Source organism: Odocoileus virginianus, chromosome 33 (genome assembly GCF_023699985.2).
Source record: "Odocoileus virginianus isolate 20LAN1187 ecotype Illinois chromosome 33, Ovbor_1.2, whole genome shotgun sequence".
Lineage (NCBI taxonomy): Eukaryota > Metazoa > Chordata > Mammalia > Artiodactyla > Cervidae > Odocoileus > Odocoileus virginianus.
In genome coordinates this window covers 35,328,582-35,355,974 of record NC_069706.1, presented here as the reverse complement: position 1 = coordinate 35,355,974, position 27,393 = coordinate 35,328,582, and the positions used below count along the sequence as shown (strand labels likewise).

General features: G+C 47.2%; 3 protein-coding genes and 1 long non-coding RNA gene across 20 annotated transcripts in view; 3 read left to right on the top strand and 1 right to left on the bottom strand.

Moving 5' to 3' along the window:
• Positions 1–328: 328 nt before the first annotated feature.
• Positions 329–12,907, top strand: LOC110145140 (zinc finger protein 135-like). Its single transcript, XM_020905325.2, is given in 4 exon segments — positions 329–713; positions 6,440–7,318; positions 7,321–7,627; positions 12,818–12,907. Coding segments are annotated over 3 exon segments (1,017 nt in total). The 5' UTR covers positions 329–637; the 3' UTR covers positions 7,383–7,627; positions 12,818–12,907.
• On the bottom strand, positions 9,968–16,096 carry LOC110145144 (uncharacterized). Of its 2 annotated transcripts, XR_002316100.2 has the most exons (6): positions 16,020–16,096; positions 15,737–15,783; positions 14,764–14,946; positions 13,472–13,610; positions 11,646–11,741; positions 9,968–10,533 (listed from the first exon to the last, which is right to left on the bottom strand). It is a non-coding gene; the product is annotated as an uncharacterized lncRNA (long non-coding RNA). The 2 variants fall into 2 exon arrangements; XR_002316099.2 differs by having other exon boundaries at positions 15,737–16,090.
• TMEM225B (transmembrane protein 225B) lies at positions 12,853–21,788 on the top strand. Of its 4 annotated transcripts, none has more exons than XM_020905326.2 (6): positions 12,853–12,944; positions 14,171–14,252; positions 16,410–16,620; positions 16,928–17,074; positions 17,797–17,934; positions 21,423–21,788. In XM_020905326.2, the coding sequence occupies exons 2-6, from the start codon at positions 14,241–14,243 to the stop codon at positions 21,593–21,595; spliced, it is 681 nt and encodes a 226-aa protein (XP_020760985.2). In that variant the 5' UTR covers positions 12,853–12,944; positions 14,171–14,240; the 3' UTR covers positions 21,596–21,788. The 4 variants fall into 4 exon arrangements, with proteins under 4 accessions (XP_020760985.2, XP_020760987.2, XP_020760986.2 ...); XM_020905328.2 differs by having other exon boundaries at positions 12,855–12,944; positions 14,174–14,252; XM_020905327.2 differs by lacking the exon at positions 12,853–12,944 and adding an exon at positions 13,564–13,650.
• Positions 16,988–27,393, top strand: part of ZSCAN25 (zinc finger and SCAN domain containing 25) — a 24,373-nt gene continuing 13,967 nt past the window's right edge. For 9 of the 13 annotated variants that reach the window (XR_011485303.1, XR_011485311.1, XR_011485308.1 and 6 more), the window contains exons 1-3: positions 24,241–24,503; positions 25,706–25,827; positions 26,712–27,117. Coding sequence is in view for 1 of the 13 variants with exons in the window: in XM_020905334.2 (XP_020760993.2) it covers positions 26,731–27,117 (387 nt within the window). In the remaining 12 variants the exon portion in view is untranslated. The other 4 variants (XR_011485304.1, XR_011485302.1, XR_011485307.1 and 1 more) reach the window with 4 other exon arrangements.

The following is a 27,393-nucleotide window of genomic DNA, read 5'->3' as shown; positions in this document are numbered from 1 at the left end:
AGGGTGCACACGGGAATGAGAAAGAAGAAACAACCAATTTAGGTCCTAAGTCCACCTAGGCAATGAGCGTCAGAAAGAAATCTCTTCCATCCTTCTTCAGTCTCTCCTCGGGAAGGAGGACAAACGCCTAAGGAAGTCCCCACAAGACTCCTCTGAGCCCAACCCCGCAGGGGGCCCTTAGGGAACTCGCGACCGAGATTAGACCTCCGAGCTGCCTAGATGGCCCCGGAAGTGCGCGTCGAGGAAGCCGCGTTTCCGGTCTCCCCGGAGGCCGTGGTGGCGGACGCTGCTGCTCTCGGCCAGCTGAGGGCGTGAGTGTCCGGACTGGGCCGGGCCGGCTGTCCCCGGGGCGGCGGAAGAGGGTCGGGCCGGGGGGAACCCCAGTGGGACCGGGGTGGGGCGTGCTGCCGGCCGGGCGCTCCCCGCGGCGGGGCCCAGCCTTCCTGCTTGGAGAACAGGGCTCCTCCTACCGACCCCCGGCGGGGAGCCTCTTGGGAAGCGGCACCTACTGTTTCCCCTACATCTGTCCCCTCTCGCTCTCTGTCCTGAAGTGGCTGCCTCTCCCCTGTGTCGGGTTCTGAAGACTTTTTAGAGAAGACCTTGGCCTTGGAGCGGCGCCGGGGTTTGGACCTAGCCCATGGAGAAGACGCCCGAGCAGATGTCCCTGGATTCCCCGTGTCCATCCCCCGAGCAGGAGCCTCGAAAGACCACGGGTGAGGAGCTGACCTAGCTGCTTTCTTTTTCTAAAGTTTGTCCTTTCCATTGAGGGCCTCAGATCAAATGGACATGCTTAACCGTGCACTTAGAATTATCCTGGTGCGAGGCACTGATTTTTTTTTTTTTTTTTTTTAACCTAAAGCTCTGTTACATGTAAATGAAGTAAATATTTCCTCTCTTACTGTGGAACAGACCTACAGCAGCCCTGTCCATGGCCCTAAGTCTTTCGGATCTGTCATTCCAGCACCTGTTAACTTGCTTGGCCTTTGAGAGGTTCAGTGAACTGTTGTGTAGATAAGTGAATGAACCCAGCCAAGTGTGTCCTGTATCCCGAATAACAGGAAAAGACTGGGCTTCTCTTGGCAAGCTGTCTTTCATCATTAGGAAAGATACATTTTCCACCTAGGATATAAACTTCAGGAGAGTGCCCTGACTGTGAAGTACAGTAGACAGGCCAGCCACCCCGCTGATGGAAAAATGAGATTAAACTGTAGACATCAGCATTTAAATTTCAATCTGCCATCCCCCCCATTATCTGGTGTGTGTGTGTGTGTGTGTGTGTGTGTGTGTGTGTGTGTGTGTGTGTGTGTGTGTGTGTGTGTGTGTGTAGCACGCGCATGTGTGTGCTGTCATGTCTGACTCTTTGTGACCTCATGGACTAGCCTGCCAGGCTCCTGTCCATGGAATTTTCCAGGTAAGAATACTGGAATGGGTTGCCGTTTCCTTCTCCAGGGGATCTTCCTGACCCAGGGATCAAACCCAGGTTTCTTGTGTCTCTTGCATTGGCAGGCGCGTTCTTTACCAACTATGCCACCTGGAAAGCTGTATCTGGTATATGCTTGGCCTTTTAAAAAAAGTGGATTTGGATTATTTAATTGAGGGACAAGGGCTTAGATAATCCACAGCATGGATTTTGAGAAGTTTATGTTTGGGAGACTTTATTTTACATGTTTAGCCTCTGATTCTGTTTTAGGCTAATTTTTAACTCAAGTATTTATTGAATTGTTATTATAAGGTACTAAGTTCAAAGAAAACCTAACCCCTGCCACCAGCTTAGAGTTGAGTTGAAATAGTTATCTATGAGAGATTATGGGATAACAGACAATGTGGAAGTTCACAAGGGAGAGCCTTGTCAACTGAATATTGGCCCTGGAGGCCTTAGAAAGTCATATGTTTGGCCTTGAAAGAATTTAGAGTAAGAAAAGAATCAGGTTTTAGGTCAGAAGGGATAGGCTCTTACCACAGGCTCCTCACTGGTCATCTTTCTAAGGTCAAGTGCCTTATTTACCTTCCTAAAATGCTCATTTATGTTAGTTTACAGTGCCTACTGTATACAGTCTATTCTCTGTAACCTGGCATTCGGGCCCTGGCATTCAGGGTCCTCTGCAGCGTGATCTGAACCCAGCTTTAAACGTTGTCTCCATGTTTCCCCATACAGGCTCAGCCAGGCTGGTGTGTCTGCACAAGGAGAAGCCAAAAACACTCTGCTTCACCCGCTATTGTGCCTTTGTGTCCTTTTTCTGCGTCGCTGCTGCCTACATCCTCTACCTCCCCAAACCACACACATCCCAGCGTCCCACGCATGACACCTTAGTGCAGGGCAGAGGCCTCCCTCAAGCTCCGGAAACAGACTGGTGGCTGCCAGGAAGGAAACACACACATGCTAGAGATGTTTCATGGAAGCCTTGGTGGTTGATGCAGCAGTAGAGGTGTAATCACCTTTGTTCCCTTTGCTCTCATACCTCTTAAAAAAACCTGCACCACTTGCTGTTATCTTTGTAACTGCCATTCGCTTAGCTCAGGGCACCGCTCTTACTCCGTTGAAACTGATTATATCCAGGTTGCCAGTAGCTTAACAAATGAATCCATTGGACACTTTTTTTTCCTTCAGCCCTAATTTTTTTTTTGACCCCTTAGTATTTTTATTGACATGATTGCTGTTCTTTGAAACTCTTGTTCTTTGGTTTAGGAAGCACCATTTTCTCCGGATTCTATCTCTTGCCTTCTCAGGGTCTTTCCCACTCCTGTTTGTCCACCTGTTTCTTTTTTTGTTTTTGGTCACACCATGCAGCTTGTGGGCTCTTAGTTCCCCGGCCAGGGATTGAACCTGGCCCCTCGGCAGTGAAACCACCTGTAGCAGGTGGAGGTAGAAAGTTGAATGGAGAAGGAACTGTGTGGGGAGATAAATGTTCAGGGAACAGTTGGAGTAATTGGAGCACAGAGTAGACTGATAGAGGATGACTAAAGGCAGAGTGGTGTAAGATCCTGGAAGATGGACACCAGGCCAAAGAGTTTAGATTTTGTTTGGCAGAGATTGAAGCACATAAACTTTGCTTAACAGGAGGCTAGCAGAGGAGCGTTGCAGATCAAGGAAGAGATTCTGGTCTGTTTAGTGTGAGAGTTGATTAGAATCTGACTTGAGCATATTCGCAGTAATAACAGGAAGGCAGGGGCAAAAACTCAAGCAGTACGTCATAGGTAGAAGCAACAAATACTGTTGTTTACTGAGTGAATGTGGAGTAGAGAAGAGAGTCACTGGTCACTGTCGCCTCCTCCCCCCTTTTTTTTTAATTTTGAAAAATGTTAAAGCTACAGGAGAGTTGAAGAATATTATACCAAGTACTCACACACCGGAAGTGTATGTGCCAGTTTGGGACAATCGATCTCAGGAGACTGGTATGACAGCTGCCACTTGGAAATCTTGTTTTTAATTATTGGAGATGCTGTAGCCGGTTGACGAATACCGCCCATTTCATCACCCATCTCAGCAGATGGTAACACCATCCCTCCAGCTACTCAATCCAGAGGGAAACCCCTGTTTCTTTCATACCTGTATCCATCAGTCAGGAATCCCATCCATGTGGCTGTCAGCATTTCTCTCCAGAGTCCAAGTACTTCTTACCACCACCTCTGCCGCCAGCTTGGTTCATGTCACCGCCGTCTCTCACCTGGACTGTTGCCACAGCCTGGTTGGTCGTCCTGTCTTTACACTTGCCTCCCCACGGTCTCTCCTCAGCATGGCAGCCAGCATGATCCTGTTGAAGTGTCAGATCTTGTCTTCTGGTCAGAACCCTTCAGTGGCTTCCCATCTCTCTCAGTGAAAAACCTCTTTACAAACCTGTGGCCACAGTGGCTTGTGTTCTCCGATCCTCTTTTATGTCTCTGACCTCATTTCTCACTCCTCTCTCTCTCGCTCATTCTGCTTCAGTCACACTTGCCTCCATGAATACCCAGTGCCTTTGCAGTTGCTGTTTCTTCTATTTGTAATCCTCTTTCTCAGAAATCCTTATCTCCTTCAAGTCCTTGCTTAAATGCCATTTTCTTAGTCTTCCTTTGATCATGGTATTTAAAATTGCATCCCCTTTGCCCACTCTCCCAGGCACTCTAATCCTTGTTCCTTGCTTTTTTGCTTTTATAGCATCTTTATAGTCTTTTAATGGTATGTAATTTGCGTAGTTTGTTGTCCATCTCCCTTAGTAAAATGGAAGAGGATTTTTTTGTTTTGCTTATTGACGGATCTCAGAGTCTGGAACTGTACCTGGCATGTTGTTGGTGTTCAATAAAATGTTCTGAGTGACTGTTACATGACTTGAGGAATATTTCAAGGATCACCTTCAGCTTCATGGAGGAGGTGATGTTGAACAGGGCCTGAGAGCAGTGAGGTTGACATTCTCAACCACGTTGGGCAGTGGGCCAAGAAAAAGGCACCTTGTCTAGAACGTCACAGCCATCACATGTTGTGATGAGAGTGGTTCAACAGATAGTAAAGAGGCTTCGTGTGGGAGAAGATCAGAATGAGGCTGGAAAAACAGGCAGAGGCCAGATCAGGAAGATGGAGAAGAAATCTAAGTCTCTCTTTGCTCCCTTGGAGCTTGCAGTCTAGCAGGTAAGTAAACACACATGCAAGGGGACGAACAAACAGTAAACCAGCAATCCATTCCCACCTGTTAGAATAACTGTTATCAAAAAGACAAGAAATAACAAGTGTTGATGAGGATGTGGCGAAAAGGGAACCCTCCTGTACTGTTGGTGGGAATGTAAATTGGTGTAGCCATTATGGAAAATGTTATGGAGGTTTCTCATAAAATTAAATATAGAACTACCATATGATCCAGTGATTCTACTTCTGGGTATTTATTCAGAGGAAATGAAATCATTACCATGAAAAGATATCTGCACCCCCAAGTTCATTGCAGCATGATTTACAGTAGCCAAGACATGGAACAACCTAAGTGTCCATCAGTGGACAAATGGATGAAAACGTACTCTTTCCTTATATACAGTGGAACATTATCCAGCCATAAGAAAGATGAAAATAATGCCCTTGTGACAGCATGGATGGGCCTGGAGGGCATTATGCTAAGTGAAATAAGTCAGAGAAGGACAAACACTGCATTACCTCACTTGTGTATGGAATCTGAAAACTCCAAACTCATGCATACAGAGAACACATTGGTGTTGCCGAAAGTGGGGTGTGGGGAGTGGGAGAACTTGATGAAGGGCATCAAAAGTACAAACTTAGAGCTATAAGGTAAGTAAGTCCCAGGAAGCTAAGGTACAACATGGTGACTACAGTTAGCAATACTACATTGTATATTTTTGAGAGTTGCTTATAGAGTAGATCTTAAAAGTTCCCATCACACACAAAAAAAATTAAAACCAATATCCCAATGGAATGTATAGAAGAGGACATATCTGGAGGTGGAGAACAAACAAATATGGTTCTCTGATATCATCATTTGTGGAGAACATATAAATATGGTTCTCTGATATCAGACAATTATTAAATTAATTAAAGACAATGACCATTCCCTCCTAAAATCTGGGCTGCATGTGTTTTACTTTGATTGCTGATGGAAGTGATACTACATTGCATATTCCTCAGCACCCCCTTCTTCCAGAAAGATTAAGCAGAGGGCCTTCTTTCTGTAACATAACTGCACTACAATCAGTCATATTTAATAAGTAAAACTTAGGAGGAGAAACATACAGTAAACAGATGTTTTTCCATTGTCTCCCTTAGATAGAATTAGGCTGCAGAGTTGGTTTTTGTTGGTTCTCTTAGAAATAGATATGAAAGATATGGAATAGAGCTGAAATAGATACGGAAATATTTCTTGCTACCTCATGCTTTGTATTTTAAGCATTTCCTCCTATTCTCCCCTTCTCTTTAGCAAATCCTCTCAGTTGGTACCACTTCTTAAAAGGTTCCTCTAAGGTCTTGAGTATGTCACATTTGTGAGTGAGCATGTGAGCATCTGTATGTGGAGAGAGAGAGCAGGAGTGAGGAAGGTGCTGGTGTCTGGTTATGGGAAGTATCTCCTGTTACCATGGTGACAACCCACATGGCCAGGGTACCATGTGGACAGAAACTTTGTGTGAAGTTCTCTTTGATTTATCTGCTCAGTCCCTGCCTCTCTCCATTCAGAACCCCCAGCATCACCCTTCCTGAGTTCTGAGAAAAATCTCACTTTACTCAGACTCTGTTTTCCTATTCTGCTAATTCCAGTGTACTCGTCTGATTAGGTACTTCATATAAATCTTCACTTTTGTTTACTCACCACTTTCTCCAAATCTGCTCAGCCTGTATCTGTTTTTTCCCCTGTATTTCAAGGCCATTTTTCATACTTTTTTGAACCAAATACCCTGGAATACTTTAATCATCCTGTTTCCCACCAGGAGTTTTTACTGTTACATATACCTTTTTTGTATTTTCTGTCAGATGGTGAGACCTGGACTGAGGATCAATTAATTATAAAGCAGAAAACTCTTGAAGTAGGGACACGACCACATGAAGGAGATGAATGTGAACAAAACAAACATGAGGGACCCTATGAATATGGACGAAACTTCAGTAATATGTCAGACTTCATCCAGCAGTCATATGTTCTTATTGAAGAGAAATCTCAAATGTGCAACGTTTGTGGGAAATTATTCAGGCGGAATGCATACCTTACTCAGCATAAGAAAATCCACATGCAAGAGAAGCCTTACAAGTGTCATGAATGTGGAAAAACCTTTGGCCATAGTTCAAATCTGTCTCAGCATCAAAGAATTCATACTGAGGAGAAACCCTATGAATGTGATGAGTGTGGGAGGGCCTTCCGGCGGAGCTCACACCTCATCCAGCATCAGGTCACCCACACAGGAGAGATGTCTTACGTGTGTAACGAGTGCGGAAAAGCCTTCGGCCGGAGCTCAAGTCTCCTCCGACATCAAAGAATCCACTCTAGGGAGAAACCCTATGAATGTACTGAATGCGGAAAGGCCTTTAGCCAGAGCTCACATCTAACAGAACATCAGCGAGTTCACACCAAAGAGAGACCCTACGAGTGCAGCGACTGTGGGAAAGCTTACAGTCGGAACTCACACCTTGTTGAACATCAGAGGGTCCATACAGGAGAGACTCCTTATGGCTGTAATGAGTGTGGGAAATCTTTCAGTAGGAGTTCACTCTTTTTCAAACATCACAGGATTCACACTGGAGAAAGACCCTATGAGTGCAGTGAATGTGGGAAGGCCTTTAGTTGCAACTCGTACCTCATTCAGCACCAGAAGACTCACAGTGGAGTAAAATCTTCTAAACATAAAGAATGTGGGAAACCTTCAAGCACAATTCATACCTTATTCATCACCTGGGAACCCATACAAGAGAGAAACCGTAAATGAAGTGAATGCGGTAAAGCCTTTTGTCAGAGTTCAGCTCCGACATCAGAGAACATCAGAGAACTTGCACTGGGGAGAAAACCTCTGTCTGTAGTGAAGGTGGACCGTCTTCAGTCATAGTTCACCTTTGACTAAGAACTGAGAAGCCACACAGTAGACAAATCTCTCATGCATTCAGTGCATGAGAACCTTTAGACAGAGTTCCCGCCTTACTCAGCATTGGCCAGTTCACGCTGGGGGAATGGTGGGTATGGGAGAGCCTTGCTGTGTGTCGGAAGGGGGTGCAAAAGGGGTAGAGTAACACCATGGAGGGGTGACTGAAATGGAACCTTTAGTTTGCATTTATCAAACCTTTTTATTTGATCTTGAGGATCTACATCAGAGGGAGATTCTATGGTTTGTTTTTCAAATCTCTACAGTCATCCTCTGAAAATGGGATGAGTTAGGTCCACTCCAGGGAAGAACAAACCAAGGGACTTCAGACTCATGGATCAGGAAAGCAGCAGGATGACCCTTGAACCCAATAGTTTCCTTCTATCTCACCTGTCCTGTTGGTTGTCACTGTACATGGAAGTGGCTCTTGGGTTTTCTGGGGCCACCATTTTCGCTCCTCAGTATCCTGCAGACTACTGAATCTCTTTTTGTTTTATAAGTCATAGAAGCTTTAAATAAATGGGCCAGTTTTCTAAGCCAAATAATTTCTCAGTATCACATGTCATGGGCTTTGCTATGTGCAGAATCCAGGAGACTGAACCTCATGTGTCAGACTTCCCCTTTCTTCTGTTTTTCAGTCTGTCTGGGCTCTAGGGGAGATTCTTGGGACAGTTATAGGGCAGAAGAGAGGCAGCAGTGATTTTGTAGCTCACATGTGATATTCTTGCTGATCTGTTGACTCACCTCACTGGGGCTGGGCCTTAAACTAGTCTGCCTTCCCCTGGATTCTTCTTTGCCTTTATTGGGTCAGGGGTGTGAGTGTGTGTGTCTGTGTGTGTCTCATCATGGTTTTCCTTCTCTGATTGAATTCTAGTCATACACATGCTTTGCTCTCATACCCTTAAATTTTTTTTTCACCAGTTGCTGTTATCTTTGTAACTGCCATTCACTTAGCACAGGGCACTGCTTCTGCTCCATTGAAACTGATTATATCCAGGTTGTCAATGGCTTAGCTAATGAATCCATTGGCCACTTTTCTTCAGCCTTGAGTTTTTTGACCCAGGCTAGATGGAAGGAGTGGTAGGAGGGACCTTTGCACTGGGAGTGGAACCAGCTGTTGCGTGGGGGCCCTATGAGCCTGCTTATTGATAGGTTCTGGTTGTGTTATATGCAGTAAAACTTCAGTTTGGGTAACTTGGGTTTTCCCTTTAGAGCCTGGGACCAGGGAAATACAGAACCCAGGGGAGTCAGAACTCTGAAGGTTCTAGCTGCAGCTCACGGGCTCTCCACTGACCCTTCCAGCCAACAGTTCCCTCTTCCCTTGTCTGTCTCTCTACTCTGGACCTGGGAAAGCACGAAAATGCTTCCTGAGGACACGATACTTACATACACTTCCTAAATTTCTGATACTTATGTACACTTTCTCAATTTCTGATCCTGGGAGGGGCTGGCTTGGCAGCCCCTTGAATACAGCCTTGGGACCCCCGCATAGAGGCATTTCCTATGCTCTGGTTGAAGAGGTAAGAAGAGTCTTTGGACAAAGGGAGATAGGAGGAGGAGGAAGACAAATTTCCACAGTGGCACCCAGAAGTGACTGCTTTCATCCCCACAAAAGTGCATCACAGCCCTCGGCTTGAAATCAACAAGACCCTTCTCCTCCCAGCTCTGCCCACCGACTTCTCCAGCCCTCTGTGGCTACCCCTTCTGCCCGTCATTCTGAAATTCAGGGACACAGTATTGTTCAAATGTAGGTCAAGAGCCACTCAGGCAGGGGTGGGGCCATAAAATTAATTTATTGTAATGAGTTGCGACCAGCAAAGGGTAAAAAAAAAAAAAAGTAGGCAGAACTAGAATTGACTAGAAAACATCTGTCATAGAGGTAAGTCAGACTTTTGTCCTGTTTGTGCACAATGGTGCATATGTACAAAGTACAACGCACAATAGTTCTTGCCGGAGAGCAGGTAAAAATCTTTGCACATTGCAATCCCTGTTTGGGCATAAGATTCTGTCTAGAAGGGCCTCGGCACGTCTTCCCTTGGACTGAATTGTTCTCACTCTGTATTTCCCACAGCATGCTCTACTACTTTCTGCACTGGTCACACTTTTAAAAAATGATTTATCAGTTGCCTGTTGGTGCTAGCTGCAAGCTTGGTGAGAGCAGGGACTGTGTGCGTCTCCCCTGACATCTGTCATTAGAGAAGGCACTTGTGTTGAGTGGCTGAACGATAAACCCAGGTCCAGGTTCTGGCTGTGTGTGTTCTCAGACAAGGTCTCTTTGTTTTTTTCTGACTTTTTACCTGATTTACATACAGAAAACTTGAAAGAGTAGACTAATGAACACCCTATATATCCTCCACCATGATAAACAGTATTACCATTTTTCCATATTTGCTTTCTATTTACGTGTTCCCCCCACCCCCCACCCCGAATCATTTGAAAGTAAGTTTCACCCTGAGTATTGGGTTGGCTAAAAGTTTGTTCAAATTTTCCTGTAACAGTAAAATCTGAACGAACTTTGTGGCCAACCCAATACTATGGTATGCTTTTCCTAAGAGTCAGATCATTCTTGTACATAATCACAAGACTATTAACATACCTAAGAAAAAGAATTAAATTCCATAATACCATCTAAAATGCAGTCTGTATTTAGATTTTCCTTGGTTGTCCCAAGAATGTGTTTTATAGCTAGATTATTTCAAATCAGAAAAAAAAAATCAGGAGTCACATTACATTTGGCTTTATATCTCTTTAGATTATTTTAATCTAGAAGAGTCCCACCGTTGTTGTTTTTTTTTAAATGACTGACTTCTGGAGGAGTCAAGAACAGTTATCTTTTATAACTTTCCATGAAATTGATTTCCTTGTTTTCCTGAGGTGGCATTAGCTTCCTCCTCACCCCCCTGTGTTTTCTCTCAACTGGAACGAGGTCTGGAGGCCTGATGATCCACTTCTGGCAAGAGCACCTCACAGGCGATGCCTCCGTCATACTGCTCTCACCTCAAGAGGCACATGACATGAGATTATTCTACCCCAACTAATACTGTTTGTTTACCGGCTTAAGGGAGTGACTGCCAGATCTCTTCTGTATAAAGATATGCGTTTCTTTTGCAATTAGTAATATTTAAGGAGAATAAGCTTCAGCACCATGTGAAGAATCTATTCCTCCACAGCCTAATGTTTTTAGTAATTGTCCATGATTTCTTAGCAACCATTCATGTGATAGTTTGGACATGTTCTTAACCGGGGGCTCAGTTTTTCCATCTGTCGCCTGGGCATAATCATACCAGTGATTTGGATTTGCTGTATAATGACATTTAAAAGTGTGACAGGGTGCTGTCATACTTAAAAGTATGAAGATGCTGTTACAGTCTGCCATAATTTCTCCCTTCTTCTGAGAACACCATCCCTCTTCCTTTTTAGAACGTTCTTTCGCTGCTCCAGATAAGTGGTCCGATATGATCTCTAGTGGCCTTCGCCTGCAACTGCTTGGAGCGAGGCTTGGATTCCCAGCCAGAGATTGCGGTAGCACCAGATCCTAGCCACTAGACCAGTGGTCAGTGACAAGGGCCCTGACCCTTTGGCTTTGCAGAAAAGAATTCCCACAAAGACAGAAAATAGTGAAACAAAGTATTAAAGAGGGGGAAAAAATACAGTACATGTTGATAGACTCAGGGAGAGAGAGAGAGAGTCAATGAGTGGCCCACTTGTGGCAGTTGGAATTACTTTTATGGGGCATTTCTTCCGGTTTTCCTTTGGCCAATCATTTTGATTTGCCTGGTCCATATTTGGTACATCTCAGGATCCTCCTGTGTGTGCACACACATCTCTTAGCCAAGATGGATTTTACTGAAAAGGCATATGGATAGGGAACATCCCTTGGCATCACTTCCCTTTGGCCTCCAAGGAGCCTTTCTGTGCATGTGTGGTCAGGGAGGTCTTCTGACTTTAAGAAATGTGTCGTCTGGGCAGGGCCCAGCCTCCTCCCTTACATATCCTGCTGTTCTTGTCCTGGAGTTTCTGTCCATTAGGAATGAATCTCTAAATCGCTTTACCCTGGGGGTCCCATCTGCCTCTTTCCTCAAAACCTTCAACTTCTTAGATTATCCTACCTGCTTGGCCTCTGTGGGGCACAGCTGATGCATCATCTTTGGCCAGAGTGGAATGAGCTTGTAACCAGAGCTGAGTCAGTCAGAATCCCTGGGGAACTGGGAACCAAGTAGGGGTGGGAATAGGGTGAAGAAAACATTCTTTTTTCCTGAGGGTAACTAAAAGTGAGGCTGTGAGTCTAGAAGTTGACTATTTCCCCTGCCACCTGGAGAAGAACAGCCACTGGGGTGGAGGGATCAAAAGCCATCCCTGAGAGCAGGGCAGAGAGGTCTCCCTGGCCTGGTTCCAGGCCTTCCCATCTGTACTCTGCCTTTCCCCAACTAAGCCAAGAAAGACCTGTCATGCCTGAGGCCTTACAAATTGGGGTCTGAACCTTATGACAGGTAGAATACTGATTATACAATGAGCCCCTCACATGATGTATGTTAGACGCTTCAGTCATGCCTGACTGCGACTCCATGGACTGTAGCCCACCAGGCTCGTCTGTCCATGGGGTTCCCCGGACAAGAATACTGGAGTGCCGTTTCCTTCTCCAGGGGATCTTCCCCACCCAGGGATCAAACCTGGGTCTCCCACTTTGCAGGCAGATTCTTTACCATATGAACCACCAGGGAAGCTCTGTTTTACATGATAGATAATTACCTCTCACATGTTAGGTGATTCAATAAATTAATGGTTCATCAGTTCTCATCCTTTCCTGTTGTCTTTGAATATGTGCCTGCTAGTGGAGAGGTGTGTGGAGGTGCCAGACACGATCCTGGTTCTTAAAAATCTTAATGAGTTACAAATGCCTTTCCTTGGTGAGCTTAGTCTCAAAGCACAGGGAGCTGGTGACTTATCCAGCTCCAAGTGTGGCCCCCCTTGCCACACAAACCAGCCCCCTGGCTCAACCACCAGGGCTAAGAGCTAGAGTGCCTCTTCTTGGAAGTGCCTGTTTAAAACCAGCCCGCCTTGGGAGAGGTGTAGACAGCCTTTTTAGCGGAGGGCAGAGGACTGTGCCAGCCAGGGCGGGGTGGGGGTTTGGGGGGTGTGCCTGAGTGCATGCGCAGGGCAAGGGCGAGGGAAAGACTGGGGATGGGGGGGATGGGGGGTGCGCGCGAGGTCCGCAGCGCGTCTCCCAGCCCCTCCCAGCCAGCCCGCTGGAGAAGTCACTATGATCATGCCCTTTTCACAGATGAGGAAACTGATGCCCAGGAAGAAGAAGTAACTTCCCCAAGGGCACCCTGCTGGTGATGGCAGAGCTGGCATTCGAATCCGGTGGACTTCAGGGTGCACCCACCCCCACCCCATTCTGCGTACCGGTGAGCAAAGCCTGGACCGCAACCGCCCGGGAGGCCAGGTTCCCGCAGCCGTGGGGCCCCGAGGGCTCCGGCTCAGTGGGCTCTGTGGGGAGACCGAGCATCCTCTCGCTGGCCTGAGGGGTGTGGGCAGCAAAGGAGGGTCTTGCTGGCTGTGCCAGCAGCCGAGGCGGGTGTAGGGACTGGAGACCGGTGGGGAGGGGCGAGTGGAGGTGGAGCCTCGGGTTGGGAGGGGAAGGGCGTGAAGGAGGCCCCCCAGGCCAAATATTACCCTTCTGTTGGGAGCCGTGGGGCTGGATCTGGGGCCCAATGGCCAGGTCAGGACCCAGCTATGGGTCTGGATAGTGTCACTGGGGCTTGGGGGCCACTTAGGACCGAGGAGGGTCGTCCGTGGGAAGGAACCCCTCACCCAGCCTAAGTCACTTTCGGCCCAAGTGACCTCAAATTACTGGCTGGTGGGACAAGTGGGGAGTGAGGCTCTCGGGGGCCCAGACAGCTCCCTTCTCGGTTCCAGCCTGGAATACACTTACCTGGGCTGCGCAGCACCTGGGCCGGTGACAGGGCTGCACTGGGCCTGGGTACTCGGGCTGGGCGCTGGCGCGCAGGGAGACAGACTCTGCCCGCGGGAACCAGGCCTGGCGGGGCACGCAGCTCTTCCAGTCATTGGTCCTTTTCAAAATAATTGAAACGTCAGTGAGAGTAGAGGATAGTAAGTTCGTTTTGTTTTGAGTTCTTGGCAAAGTAAAAAGTTGGCAACCCTCTATTCCCACCCCCTTCTGTCTCCCTCTCCTGTACTTTGGGAATCCCAAACCCAACTGCCGGCCAGTGGTGACTGGTGAAGAGCTGAGGAGACAGGGTGGCCGTTCAGGGTTGTGGTCCCTGTGTCCACTCTGACTGTGGCATCCTGTACCGGTCTGTTCTCCTTTCCAGATGTTTTTTCATCAGTACAAGAGGATCTGCAAATCCCCCTTTATAGTAACATGTCCGTGGTCCTTTGAGTCTGGCTTATACCAGTGTGTCCCAGATTGTATGTCCCTGGTGCCCAGTTGTCCAGAGCCAGCACCGAGGGCAGCTCCATGCAGAGGCTGGCTTATCCTTGAAGAAAGGCCCGCAGGGTCCTCCACTCTGGAGAGCAGCTGGGGCGGGCCAGGGGACAGCTTGGAGTCACCACAGGCGAGGAGGGGAACGCACTGTACTGCCTGACAAGTTTATGTGTCTCTTCTCCCCAGTAGTTACCCAGAGCCTGCGAGTTCCTGTCTTTTTTTCATCCCTGATTCTCCCCATTGGCCTAAGCTGGGCATGGGGCGCCCGGTAAGTACACAGTTCATTTTTATGGAGTGAATGGATAATGGCTGGTGGCTGGGAGAGTCCAGGGAGTAGAAAGGACCAAGTTGAAGTTTGCAGAAGATGTGGGATTTAAAAGGCTTAAAGGGGAAGAGACCTGCTTGCCCTCAGGAGAGAAAGCCAGGCTGGAGATGCGTGGGGTGACTGTGGTGTTCCAGGAGTGGAGAGAGTCATGGCGGGTGTGGGGGCAGGAGGGTGGGTGCTTTAGAGACTTTATGAAAGAAAATTTGAGAAGGTGAGGACGGTTGATGTGGTGAAAGTGTGGGAGAAACAGAGGAGCCAGCACGAACTCCAGACTAGAGTGTGGGTGACGGAGCAGGTGATTGAAATAGGGGGGACACTGAGGTCAGTTTAGACAAGTTGAGATGCAGAGGGGTGGGGGTTGGGGATAGGAAGGGACTCAGAGCATCAGTTGAAAATGTCCAGGGTACTGCATTCCCTGCAGAGGATGGGATCAAGATGCGGCCATGATTCCTACCTGGAGAGCTTTAGAGCCAGGACTCAACTCTCTCTGGTCCAGTGACTTTATCCTCTTAGAGTGAAGGAAACCAAGGCCCTGAAGTTTGGGTGACTCATCAGTACTGCCCGGAGGGTGGAGAGATCTCAAAGGGTAGCTTTGCAGAGAGGGCAGGATAAATTTTTCAGGTGGGGAGAAGAAAAACTGGGGAATGACAGAAAGAGGAAAGTGCTTTAGAAATTTCCCAAGTGCTCTGACAGCAGTCACAGAGGAACAGTTGTTAACTCTTCTATAAGCAGTGGATTTCCTCTGCCCTCCAGCTAGTTCTTCTGTTGTGCTCAGGTGATCTCAAAGCCTCAGAGATGCTCCTTGCGCCCAGCTGCAGTGAGGGGTCCACATGGGGGCCTCAGAGGGGCCCCAGTGTCTGGGCACACACGTGGGCTGAGAGGAAAGGGAAGTCCCTCACTTGCTGTGTGCAGCTGGGAAGCTTGGTGCTGCCAGGCACAGTCTGCTGAGGCAGCAGAAGCAAGGGCTGTTGTCTTGGGGTGTCCCCGTCTCCCTTGTCCTGTCCTTCTGACCTCCGGATGCCACCTTCCTGCACTGCCACATGGCTATGGTCATCGGGGGCCATCCGGACAGGGCCCACCCTTGCTGCTGCACCCAGGCTTCCAACGACCCTCCTCTCCTCCCCCTCCTTGGCCCTCTCCATCTCATTCCTCAGGGCTGCCAGGCTCGGTGAAGGCAGAGAGGAGGTTGATTAGGTGAATCTTTAACCAAGCACCTGGGCCCTAAGCACTGTGCTTGACACTTTGTTTGCAGCATGTTACTTGGTCCGCCCAAGAACCTCAATGGGCAAGTGTTACCTCCTCCCTTTTCCAAATGGGGAGCCCAAGGTCCTGAGAGTTTTAGTGAGTTCCCTAAGGCTACCCAGCCAGCAAGTGATAAAGCTGGGACACAGTCACGGCTTCTACAGCCAAATCCAGCCGGTGCTTACCTTCCATTTCACAGGTGTTCCTTCTAGGGAGACATCCTTGATGACAGCTGGTGGTGATAGAGAAGTTATGAGGGATCGGGGCTCAACCTCCAAGCCTAGAGGGAGCCTACGGCTTCAGGAGGGTCTATGAAACTCTAAAACTATTTTTAAAAGTTTCTGTGTGTATATTTTCTGCTCATTTTTCAGCAGAGGACCAGGTGGACCCCTGTCCCTCTAAACCCCAGGTCCTGAGGCAAGAGGGCCAGTCCCTGAGTAAAGGCACTCCAGGCTCTGGTTTGAATACCTGCCTGGTCCTCATTCTGAAATCTCCAAGGGCAGACAGCAGCTAACAGCTGACTGGAGAGGCTCTGTGGCCAGTTGTGGGGGGTGGGGGGTGGGGGGGGCGGGGGCTGTTAAACAGAACTGAAAGATTAGAACTTCAGAGCTGGGAGAGGTGGAAATTTTACCAAGGTGGAAATCGAGGCTCAAAGAAGGGACCCCACACATTTCAAGATCGCCCAGTGAGTTAGTGAGAGAAAATGTTTTCTGTGTTGGTTAGGCCAGCTAAAGAAGGTCTGTAAGGTTAATCAAAGCAAAACAAACATTTCCTGAGTCCCACATCTGCTGACATGTCTGCGGGCATCATCTCTATCAGCTGGTGCCACGTGGGACTCCCTCACTGTTCCTCTCCCAGGTGATGCTGACGATAGAGGACAGAGACGTGAAGGGCTTCACCTGGGCCATAGCCCCTGCCTTGACTTCCCTGGGCTACCTGCTTATCCTGCTGGTCTCCATCTTCCCCTTCTGGGTGCGGCTGGTGAACGAGGAGTCCCAGGAAGTGTTCTTCAGTGGCCTGTTTGAGAACTGCTTCCATATCAAGTGCTGGAAGCCTCGACCCTTATCCAGTATGGAGGGCTGAAGGCAGGGATCGGGGAGAGGGAAGTGGGGCCAGCTTGGGGTTTGGGGGGTGACAGAGGACTGCTGGGGGCAGATAGAACAGAATTGAACACGACTGAAAGGATATTTTCTCTCAGTCTCTTGGGGTTAGATGAAAGTAGGCATCTGGGAAGGTGTTAATGATGTGTGGTCTACCCATGGCGGGGTCGGAACTTTGGTCCCAGGCCACGCTTTGGCACCTGAGGCTGGTGGGCCTGCGCCCTCTGGGCTGAGTGCTGGGGGCCAGCCTGCTCTCCCTCCCGCCTTCCCCTGCAGTTTACGTCATCCTTGGCCGAGTATCCCTGCTGTCCGCCGTCGTCTTGTCTTTCCTCACCACTTTCATCATGGTGTCCTTTGCGTCTCAGCTCTTTCCGAGGACCCGGAAGCACAATTTTGTGTCAGCTTTCATCAGTTTCCTCACAGGTGGGGAGCAGCAAGTGGGCCCCAGACTTGGGGAGGGGTCCAAAGATGGGGGTGGTCTCTGTCTGAGGTCAGGAGAGGGACTTTCTAGGGCCCCCCTCATCTGTTTCCATCTCTGTGAAGTTGCCCAGGGCACAGCCACCCCCTCCTTGGGGCTCCTCCTGACTCTGCACTTCCAGAGGGCACATCCCTTGTCACCTTGGCTTGGTGACATCTCTCTGGGGGTCTTTCCCATCATCTCTGTCCTAGCAGCTGTCCTGGAACCTGGTACAGAGTTACAGTATAATTGAAATATAGGCTATAAACCAAATACAAATGTTTCTTGGATGAACGAATGGAAGAGACCATCTCTGCCCTCTAGAACCTTCTAACTTTAATAGGCTGACCAAGGCCCTGCCCTGGGAAGCTCCCATCAGATGGAGGAGGTGGAACGCTCACAGTGGGAAAACCAGGTTGAGTGTCACCCAAAGCATCACACCCAGGGGCCCATCTGGAGTCAGCCCAGGGCACAGGCACAGAGGGTGCCCGGGAAAGGGGTTTCTGGGAGGCGAAGCACACGGGCTTTGTGAAGAGTCAGGAAGGAGGGTGAGACAGGTGTGTGGGGTGGAGGTTGTTGGTTCTGAAAGGGGAAGGGGCCTGGGCAGGAGAAAGGAGCCTCACGCAGGTGCAGGAAGGCCGGAGCGGGGGCAGGAGGAGACCAAGGGGGACTGCCCGTGACCCCGCAGGGGCCTGTGCCTTCCTGGCCTTGTTGCTGCACGCCCTGGAGATCCAGAGTCTGCGGGTGAAGCCCAGCCCCCCGCAGCTCTCCATACAGTGGCCTTACTACGTCCTGGGCTTCAGCATCCTTCTGTTCATGGTGGCTGGTGAGTGATCTGGGGCTGGCGCCCTCTCCCCGCCCTCTGTCTGGATTCAGGAGCTGTGGGTGCTCTAGAGCTGTGCTGCGCGAAACCCTAGTCACATGTGGCTGTTGCCGCCGTTTAGTCACTCAGTCGTGTCTGACTCTTTGCGACCTGGCGGACCGTAGCCCACCAGGCTCCTCTGTCCATGGGATTTGCCAGACAAGGATACTGGAGTGGGTTGCCATTTCCTTTGCCAGGGGATCTTCCCCACCCAGGTCACCCAGACCTGGGTCTCCTGCATTGCAGGCAGGTTCTTTACCAGGGAAGCCCCCACATGTGCCTAGGTAACTTTAATTAATTAACATTGAAATGAAGTTAGAAATTGAGTTCCTCGGTCACATTGGCTACACCTCACATATTCAAAAACCACATGGTCATGTGCCTAGTGGCGTCCACATTGGACAGTGCGGATGCAGTGGTTCTGCTGGACGGCACTGCTCTAGGGCCTGCCTCAACTCTGTCCTCCACCCTCACCCTCCCCATTCCCATCTTCCTTGACTTTAGAACCAAACTTGCATGTTTCATATGCTCCCTTACACCATCCTGGTTCCTAAGGCTTTCTATCCCTATCTTTCTAGCTTGAAACCTGTGATCTTATTCCTCACTTGAATCCCTTTTTCTTTACCTATCATCATCATCTAAGTTCTTCATCCCATTTAATTTTGTCCCTACTCCTCATCCTCTTCCCACAATATTAACCTGACCCATGATCATAACCTATTTAGACTAGATTTTATTATACATTGAATATATAACAGGATATATCTGTAAGATAAAAGTAATTATAAACTGTACACCTGTATTTACAGCATATATTTAAGAACTAGCCATCTTTTGTCAAGTCCATTGTTTAGAAGTTACACCCTTATTTTATGTACCACTGAGAAAGAAAAGATTGATGCCAAATATAATTCTAAGGTGCTCATAGCTTGTAAGGCACATCTTTATTTCAAGATGTTAAAATGTGGAAAAAATGGGCTTGTTAAAATTAATGAAATATGTCAGAATATTAAGTTTTTTTGAAGCTTTTCCCCCTACCATGTGGCTCTTCCCCTCTCACCTTCTCTATCCTCAGGAATCAATTATTTTGAAATTTATGCCAGTTATGTTTACTACATGGTTATATATCCTTAAACAATGTATTATTTAGTTTTGCATACTTTAAAACTTAATATGAGTATTATGATACTGTATTTTTTCTTCTGAAATTTGCTATGTTTGATCAATATTATAATCTTGAGATTCCTCCATATTAATATGAGGAACTAAGCTTCGTTTATTTTTACTACCTTGAGTATTGTGTAACTAAGCTTTCCAGTAAAAGGAACATGGTATTTTTCTATGGGAGAATTTTTAAGATAATGATGCAGTTTCTTTAATGATTCTATGACTATTCAGGTATTTTATTTCTCCTTGAGTCAGTTTTGCCAAGTTATATATTTCTTTATACATTTTATCTAAGTTTTAAATTTTATTGACAAAAATATTTTAAAAATTTGTTCTGCATCTGTAGTTGTGTACTTTTTCATACCTGATTTTTCTGTTTTTTTCATTACTAAGTTTGTCAAGGGTTTATCAGTTGTTTTAGTCTTTTCAAAGAATCAGCTTTTTAGCTTTCTTGAAACAAAACTTCTTGTTTGTTTTCTACCTAATTAGTTTTTGCCTCTTATTTTGAACCTCCCTCCCCACTACTTAATTTTTTTATGTGTTTATTTTTCTGTTCCTTTTTCAACTTCCTAAATCAGGATCTAAGCTCATGGATTATTTCTTCTTTTCTAAGTAGGCATTTAAAACTTTAATCCCCATCTAAGAATTGCATCTTTATTTGCAGCTCTCATTTTGATATGTAATATTTTTTGTTGTTCAACTTCAAATGTTTTCTCGTTCCCCTTATTACTTCTTTCATCCATGCATTATTTTAAAGTATACAATTTGGTGCATGAACTGAAGCTGAGGAGTGGTCTTTTTCAGCATTTCTAGAACATTTTTTATCTCCTCCCTAATATCTTTTTTTCCCCTTTTTTGTCCTTTGTGGAACCACCAGGAGGACTTCTATTAGACCCTAATACTCTATCCTGCATATCTGTCAGTTTCTCTTTCATATTTTCTGTAAAGACAGAAAATATGTCTTTCTGGGCTGCATTCTGAATAATGTATCTAGCGACACCTTCATTTTTATCCATTCACTTTTTAGCTGTGTCTGATCTATTTAACCTAGCCTTTAAATTTTTATTTCAATGAATCTATGTTATAACTAGACGTTGTATTTTCCTGTAACTCTCATTTTATACTTTTTCCTTATGTTTTAAATCTCTTTTCCAAATATATTTTTATTATACATGTTGAACATACTTACTTTATATTCTGTATCTTATAAGTTTTAAAGTTGAATCACTTGCCTCTGTTTCTACAAGCTCTTGCTTGTGGTGCCTTGTTCCTTGCTATGTTCTGTGGGTTTTGACTGTGAACTCATTTTCCTTGAAATTTTTTTTGGAAGATCTTTGAGGCCTGTATTTAAAGTGTTTCCTTAAAAAAGGATTTGCATTGGCTTCTGCCTGGTGCCTGGGTGCACAACAACTACCCTGGGACCCCAATCAAAATACTTAGGTACTATGAGTCTAGCTGCAGACCCACATAATAGCTAGCCTGTGCTTGTGAATTGAGTCCATGCAGGCAACTTTGAAGTTCTAGTTTCATGTGGTTGACTCTTACTAGATCCCCTCATTGCACACAGGACCTGGGCTTTCCTTTTTATTTTCTATGTCCTGAATGGCCAACTGAATGGAAACTCAGGATCACCTGGGTTGAATATATGTCTCCAAGGTGAAGGCTAATTGTGTGTTTGCTTAACTCTCTAGATTCCTGAGATCATTATGGTTTTGGCTTCTGAAAATGTCTTATTACTCTGATGCCAGCTTGATGATGTATTTATAAATAGGTTTTTGAAGAAATGTTTAGAAGTTTTGTTTAGAGGGAGAGTATCTCATTGACTGTAAAGCTGGAAATAGAAGCTGTGTTTTATCTCAGTCTCAGCTGTGATGCAGCGTTTCTTATCCAGTCAGGATATCTCCATTTGCTCCTTACTAGTCACTCTCCCTTCCTTCCGTCCAGCAGGATTCAAAACCTACTGAGAATTTTGAATGGGTTGGGCATGAAGAGGCCTGGACTTTGTGTTTGACCTTCCTCTCTGAAACCTGGTTTTCTTACCTATTAATGGTTAGACAGTTGCTCAGATGACTTCCAGCACTGGCCACGGTTCCTTGAGTTTATCCATCTATTTGTATGCTTTGTCCATCAATGTACTGTTTTGCCTTATATTTCTGTAAAACTCTAAATTGGAGGGCAGGTGCAGACCAGAGGAATCAGGTCAGAGGAGGGAATTTCCAACCTCTGGGGCACTGAGCTTGACACACGTTTTCTCTCTCCTGACTCAAACTTTTGCTGTGACCCAGGTGCCATCTGCCTCATCCAAGAAATAGCCTGCCCTAGATGCCATTTGTTGCCCATTTCCCAGAGTACTGAGGACACCCAAGAGATCTCGTACCTGGAAAACCTGGATAGTCTGGGAGGAGAACTGAGCTGCACACAGAAGGAGACACTGCTGAAGGAAGAAACCATTATCTAGACCCGGCCTGTGCCCTGCCCTTCATCGAGCAGTGCAGTTGCACATGTGTCAGTGTGTGTGGCTCCTCGGTCTCCATCAGTCTCTGCTGTTTGTGATGAGGCTCTTGAGTGTCAAGTCAACCCCTCCCTCCCCCTACTCACAGTGATTCTATCCTGTGTGTGTTTGATATTTGTTAAACGTTTTTTGAATTCTTCCTGAGCTTTCTGAGTGATTTTTTTGGACAAGTGTTTTCAATAAAAAGAGGACTACTGTCTGTTAATCCATACCTCAGAAAACACACAAGGGAATTCCCTGGCAGCCCAGTGGTTAAAACTCCACACTTGGACTGCAAGGGACACGGGTTCCATCCCTCATGGGGGAACTAAGATCCTGAGCGCTGTTCGGTGTGGCCGAAAACAAATAAAACACCAGCTTGCAGCCTAGAGGGCAGGAGGGGAGGGAAGAGTATCAGGAAATGACCAAGTGATACGAGGTTTTGTAAAATAAACACTGAACAGAGTATAACCACAGCAGAAGGTGTTTGAGATAGTGACATTACAAAGGGTTCCCAGACAAAAACTGTGACTCAGTACAGGGAAATTTTCTCACATTTGTGTTGGAGGGAAGGGCTGGGAGTGGTAATAGGTGGAAGCTTCCCTGACACTGAGCTCCCAGGTCTGGGAATCTGAGCCTAACAAGTCTATGCCTTGGGAAAAAATAGCTAGGTTAGCCAATTCACACATGGGTACTGAGCCTCTCACTAGAGCCAGAGGCCTCCTGTAGGCACCTCTAAAGTTTCCCCTTAGCAGTCTTGAGGTGCTTTCATACTGGGGAGCACTCTGCCTCCCAGCTAGGCTGGTTATAGCTCGGGAGTACACATGCCTTGGCCTTCTCAGATGGAGCTAATGGTAAAGAATCCATCCCTGGGTGGGGACCATCCCTAGGAGGAGGAAACGGCAACCCATTCTAGTATTCTAGACTGGAGAACTTCAGGGACAGAGGAGCCTGGAGGGCTACAGTCCATGGGATCGCAAAAAGTCCGACACGACTGAGCAACTAACACTTTCACTGGCTTCCGGTTGCCTCCAGGTCATCCATCACCCTAAGTACTTAGCTCACCTGCTCTAGTGGTTGTGAGGGTGCGGGGAAGCCACAAACCCCCACCACTCGCTGGGTTCCTCATGGTGCTCCTTATGCTGGGGCCACCTGACCTCACTTTTGTGTCCACCCAGCAAATCTGAGAAACCTGTGTGCAGGTCAGGAAGCAACAGTTAGAACTGGACATGGAACAACAGGCTGGTTCCAAATAGGAAAAGGAATATGTCAAGGCTGTTTATTGTCACCAGGCTTATTTAACTTACAGGCAGAGTACATCATGAGAAATGCTGGGTTGGAAGAAGCACAAGCTGGAATCAAGTTTGCCGGGAGAAATATCAATAACCTCAGATATGCAGATGACACCACCCTTATGGCAGAAAGTGAAGAAGAACTAAAGAACCTCTTGATGAAAGTGAAAGAAGAGAGTGAAAAGGTTGGCTTAAAGCTCAACATTCAGAAAACTAAGATCATGGCATCTGGTGCCATCACCTCATGGGAAATAGATAGGGAAACAGTGGCTGACTTTATTTTTTGGGCTCCAAAATCACTGCAGATGGTGACTGCAGCCGTGAAATTAAAAGACGCTTGCTCCTTGGAAGGAAAGTTATGACCAACATATACAGCATATTAAAAAGCAGAGACATTACTTTGTCCACAAAGGTTTGCCTAGTCAAGGCTATGGTTTTTCCAGTAGTCATGTATGGATGTGAGAGTTGGACTATAAAGAAAGCTGATCGCTGAAGAATTGATGCTTTTGAACTGTGGTGTTGGGGAAGTCCCTTGGACTGCAAGGAGATCCAACTAGTCCATCCCAAAGGAGATCAGTTCTGGGTGTTCATTGGAAGGACTGATGTTGAAGCTAAACTCCAGTACTTTGGCCACGTGATGCGAAGAGCTGACTCATTTGAAAAGACCCTGATGCTGGGAGGGATTGGGGGCAGGAGGAGAAGGGGACGACAGAGGATGAGATGGTTGGATGGCATCACCGACTCAATGGACACGAGTTTGGGTAAACTCCGTGAGTTGGTGATGGACAGGGAGGCCTGGCATGCTGTGGTTCATGGGGTCGCAGAGTCGGACACGACTGAGCGACTGAACTGAACTGAACTGAAGCAAATCTGAGCTCAGGTGCCGGCTCCTCCAGGGACCCTTCCCTGACTAGCCCCTACCCAACGCCCCCACACAGTACCCACGGTACTCTTATGCGTACCCACAATACCCGGTGCTCCCCTCCGTCACCCTCTGACCCTAAGCCTCGCACAAAGCCCCGGAGGATGCAGTAAACATGTGTTGACCGACTGGGCTCTAATCTAAAGTCCCATGAGGGAGGCGCTTTATCTCGCGGTGTGTCTGGAGAAGCGTCCTTCCCATAAAGGAGCGCAGATGCAAAGGCACGCAGGCGCTAAGGGCCTAGCGACCGTGGGCCTGAACAGAGGCAGGTGGGTGGAGCCTCTGGTGGTCCGGCGCGCGCTCCCGAACGGTCCCCGGGGAAGGGGGATCAACGAGACTCACCGGCCTCCGAGCGTCCTAGAGAGGAAACGGAAGGGGCCCCTCCTTAACGCACCTGTCTGGCCGCGTCCGTCGCCCATTTCCGGCTCGCGGCGGGCTGGGGCAAGCTTCCACCTCAGGTGTAGGGCTGTGAGGGGAGACGCGTTTGAGAGGCGGGGCCGAGGTGGCTGGGCCCCGGGTTTGGTGCTGTGGGGCTGCTGCGGGCGTCAGCGGTGGCGGCGAGGCTGACGCTGAGGGCGGCGCGTCTCCCCGAAGCTGACTCCCGCAGCACCGAGGCCTTGCTGGGCGGGATCCCGGGGGAGCCGCACGGCGCTCGGCTAAGGTAGGAGCGAGGTTGGTCGCGCCCGGCCTGGTTTGGCTTAACGGGGGAGGTCTCCAGAACCCGGATATCGTGAGCCGAAGCAGAACACTCTGGAGTGAAAAGTGGTCATTTTAGAACGAGAAGCTCCTTCAAAGAATAACAAAGTGACGCCTTCTATTTCCCAAGCGAAGTAAAAGATGAGTGAGTGAGGGCTTTTTTTCTTTTTTCCCTTCTTCTCGGCCAGTCAGTACGGCATCTTAGTTCCCAGACCAGGAATAGAACCCGTACCCCCTGCAGTGGAAGCTCAGAGTCCTAACCGCTGAACCGCCAGGGAATTCCCCAGAATGAGGCCATTTCTTTCTTTTTTTTTTTAACACTTGGTAACAATATTTTTAAATATCACTTTATCTACACAGTACTGTACTGTTTAAACCGAATACTGAAAATATAGTCTAACATCCCAGTTTTAAATGTAATAATCAGAGCCACCAGTGTGTTTAGGAAGTGAGAGTGAAAGTGAAAAGTCGCTCAGTCGTGTCTGACTTTGGGACCCCATGGACTGTAGCCCACCAGGCTCCTCCATCCATGGAATTTTCTAGGCAAGAGTACTGGAGTGGGTTGCCAGGACATTTCTTTACTGAAGGGAATCTTGTAGTTGGAGACACACGGATAAGTATTCGCACTGTAATGTGGTAAATGCAATCGTGGGGTGAACAAATTCAGTAGTTAGAAAGTCAGGAAAGAGAAATCTCAATTGATGCAGCAGAGAAAACAAATAGAGTGAAAATGTAAATACATTTGAGAAGGATAGATAAATACACACTCAGCAGAATATTAAGCAGACGCCTGGAAAATATTAATGCCTACTGCCATTCGCTTATTCTCTGCTACATTTAAAACGATTCTTCCTCCTTCCCCCTACCCAAGTTTACAGGTCTCTTCTTTCTCATGAGTACTCGAAGTTGCATAAACCTTTCTCTCTCTCTCTTTTTTTTGACTTCCCATGTTTCTTATCTATACTTTTGTGTTTTGGGAGGCTGACCTCAATCATCTGTTTAGCCTCTTACGTTTTCAGTTTTTTCAGTACTCACTAGGATGGTTGTCCGTATTAAATGAGAGAGTGTGCTCACATGGTTTCTAAATGGTAAAGCCTACATAAGTTGGAACTCTTTTGATCAATTATAGTAATGTATGTATGTATATCATTGTGTTGTTTTCTTTAGGTTGTGCACACTGTCACATTCTAGCCACCAACAAGGCTATTGGTTTTACTTGCAAAATGCCTTGACTGACTGCTGCTTTGCCACTGCCCTGATCTAAGTCTCTGTTTCCTGCTTGGACTAGGGTAAGTGCAGCTTTCCTTCTTGACCCTTCATATCTATACTCTGCTGACACTTCGCAGGCAGAGTGACCTTTGAAGAACATATATCTCCCCACTAAAATAAGGAATAAGAGTGAAGTCCATAAATCTTACTGCATGCCCAGGCCCTGGGTAATCTGTTTTCCTCCTTCCCCTGTGTTCTGTCTGTCTCTCACTCTACTGAAGCCACATTGCACTTTGGTTTGTTTGCAGACTGCCTGTAATGTCTAGCCCCCAAGGCTTTCTTTTGCCTGGAAAGTTCTTTGAATGACTGGCTCATTCTCATTCATTTGTTGGGTCTCATCTTAAATGTCATTTCTTTAGAAAAGCCTTTTCCAAGTTGATTGTCCCCATTAACACCCTCCTTATTTCCTTTTTAGAACTAATTCTCATTTATAATTTAAATTTATTTGTTTACATTTTTTTTCCATCTGCTGCACCAGTTTGTGAGGTTCGTAGGGCAGACACTTTGTCTGTCTTGTTCTCTCTTGTGTTCCTAGCTTCTGTGGGCCAGTCATAGATATATATTGAATGTATATTTTCTTTGATTTTGAAAGAGTGGGCCCTGGTGACTAGTTATAAAACATCTTCATTTAATGATTATAGTATTATCCTCTTCATGAAATTCTAAGTTATTTGTGGGTATAAGCTAAGTCCTGTATGCTTTCTATTTACCCTCCACACATAAGTGGTTAGCAAATACTGAGTTGAATTGACATGACTCAGGATATATGTCTAGTCTTTTGAAAATGTCTCGTTATCCTGTTTTCCAGTGGAATGTTTATTGATGTAGAGGCAGAGCTGGGATGTTCGGAGCTTCCTGGTGTCTTATTTATGCTGTCCTGTTGTCTGTCTGGTCTTCCCTACAGACTTACAGTCTTCTGTAAGATGCTTATAGAGCGTCCAGGGATGGCAGAAGAGCCTCAGCAGCAAATGGGTGGCCCTGTGGTAAAACTGGAGAAAGAGCTGCCGTGGGGCAGGACGAGGGAGGACCCCAGTCCGGAGACTTTTCGCCTGCGGTTTCGGCAGTTCCGCTACCAGGAGGCAGCAGGGCCCCAGGAAGCCCTCAGGGAGCTCCAGGAGCTCTGTCGCCAGTGGCTGCGGCCTGAGCTGCATACCAAGGAGCAGATCCTGGAGCTGCTAGTGCTGGAGCAGTTCCTGACCATCCTGCCACGGGAGTTCTACGCCTGGATTTGGGAGCATGGCCCTGAGAGCGGCAAGGCCCTGGTGGCCATGGTGGAGGACTTCACACAGAGAGCCCTGGAGGCCAAGGCGGTGGGTGAGAAGGGGGTTCTGGGTCTTGCTTTCTTGATGTGGAAGGGAAACTGTAAAGAATCGAGGGGTTTGATGAAGCAGTGGGAGTGGGTGATGTGCATAGAGTCTCTTTTCTCTGCTCCTGGGCCACTAGAAGTACTTTTTGGAGGGTAGAGTTTTCAGCAAGGAAAGCCATTCCCAGGGAAGATGCAGGGCTGGTGTCAGGGCCGGTAGCTTCTTTTCTGGTCATCAGGGCAGGGGCTTGGCCATACTTCCTTTGTGAGCCTTGGGTCCAAG

Bases quoted from the DNA above. Each gene is read 5' to 3' on its own strand.
- TMEM225B (XM_020905326.2), top strand. The intron at 16,621-16,927 runs GTATGGAGGGCT...CTTCCCCTGCAG, and splicing joins GAAGCCTCGACCCTTATCCA to TTTACGTCATCCTTGGCCGA. The intron at 17,075-17,796 runs GTGGGGAGCAGC...GTGACCCCGCAG, and splicing joins TTTCATCAGTTTCCTCACAG to GGGCCTGTGCCTTCCTGGCC.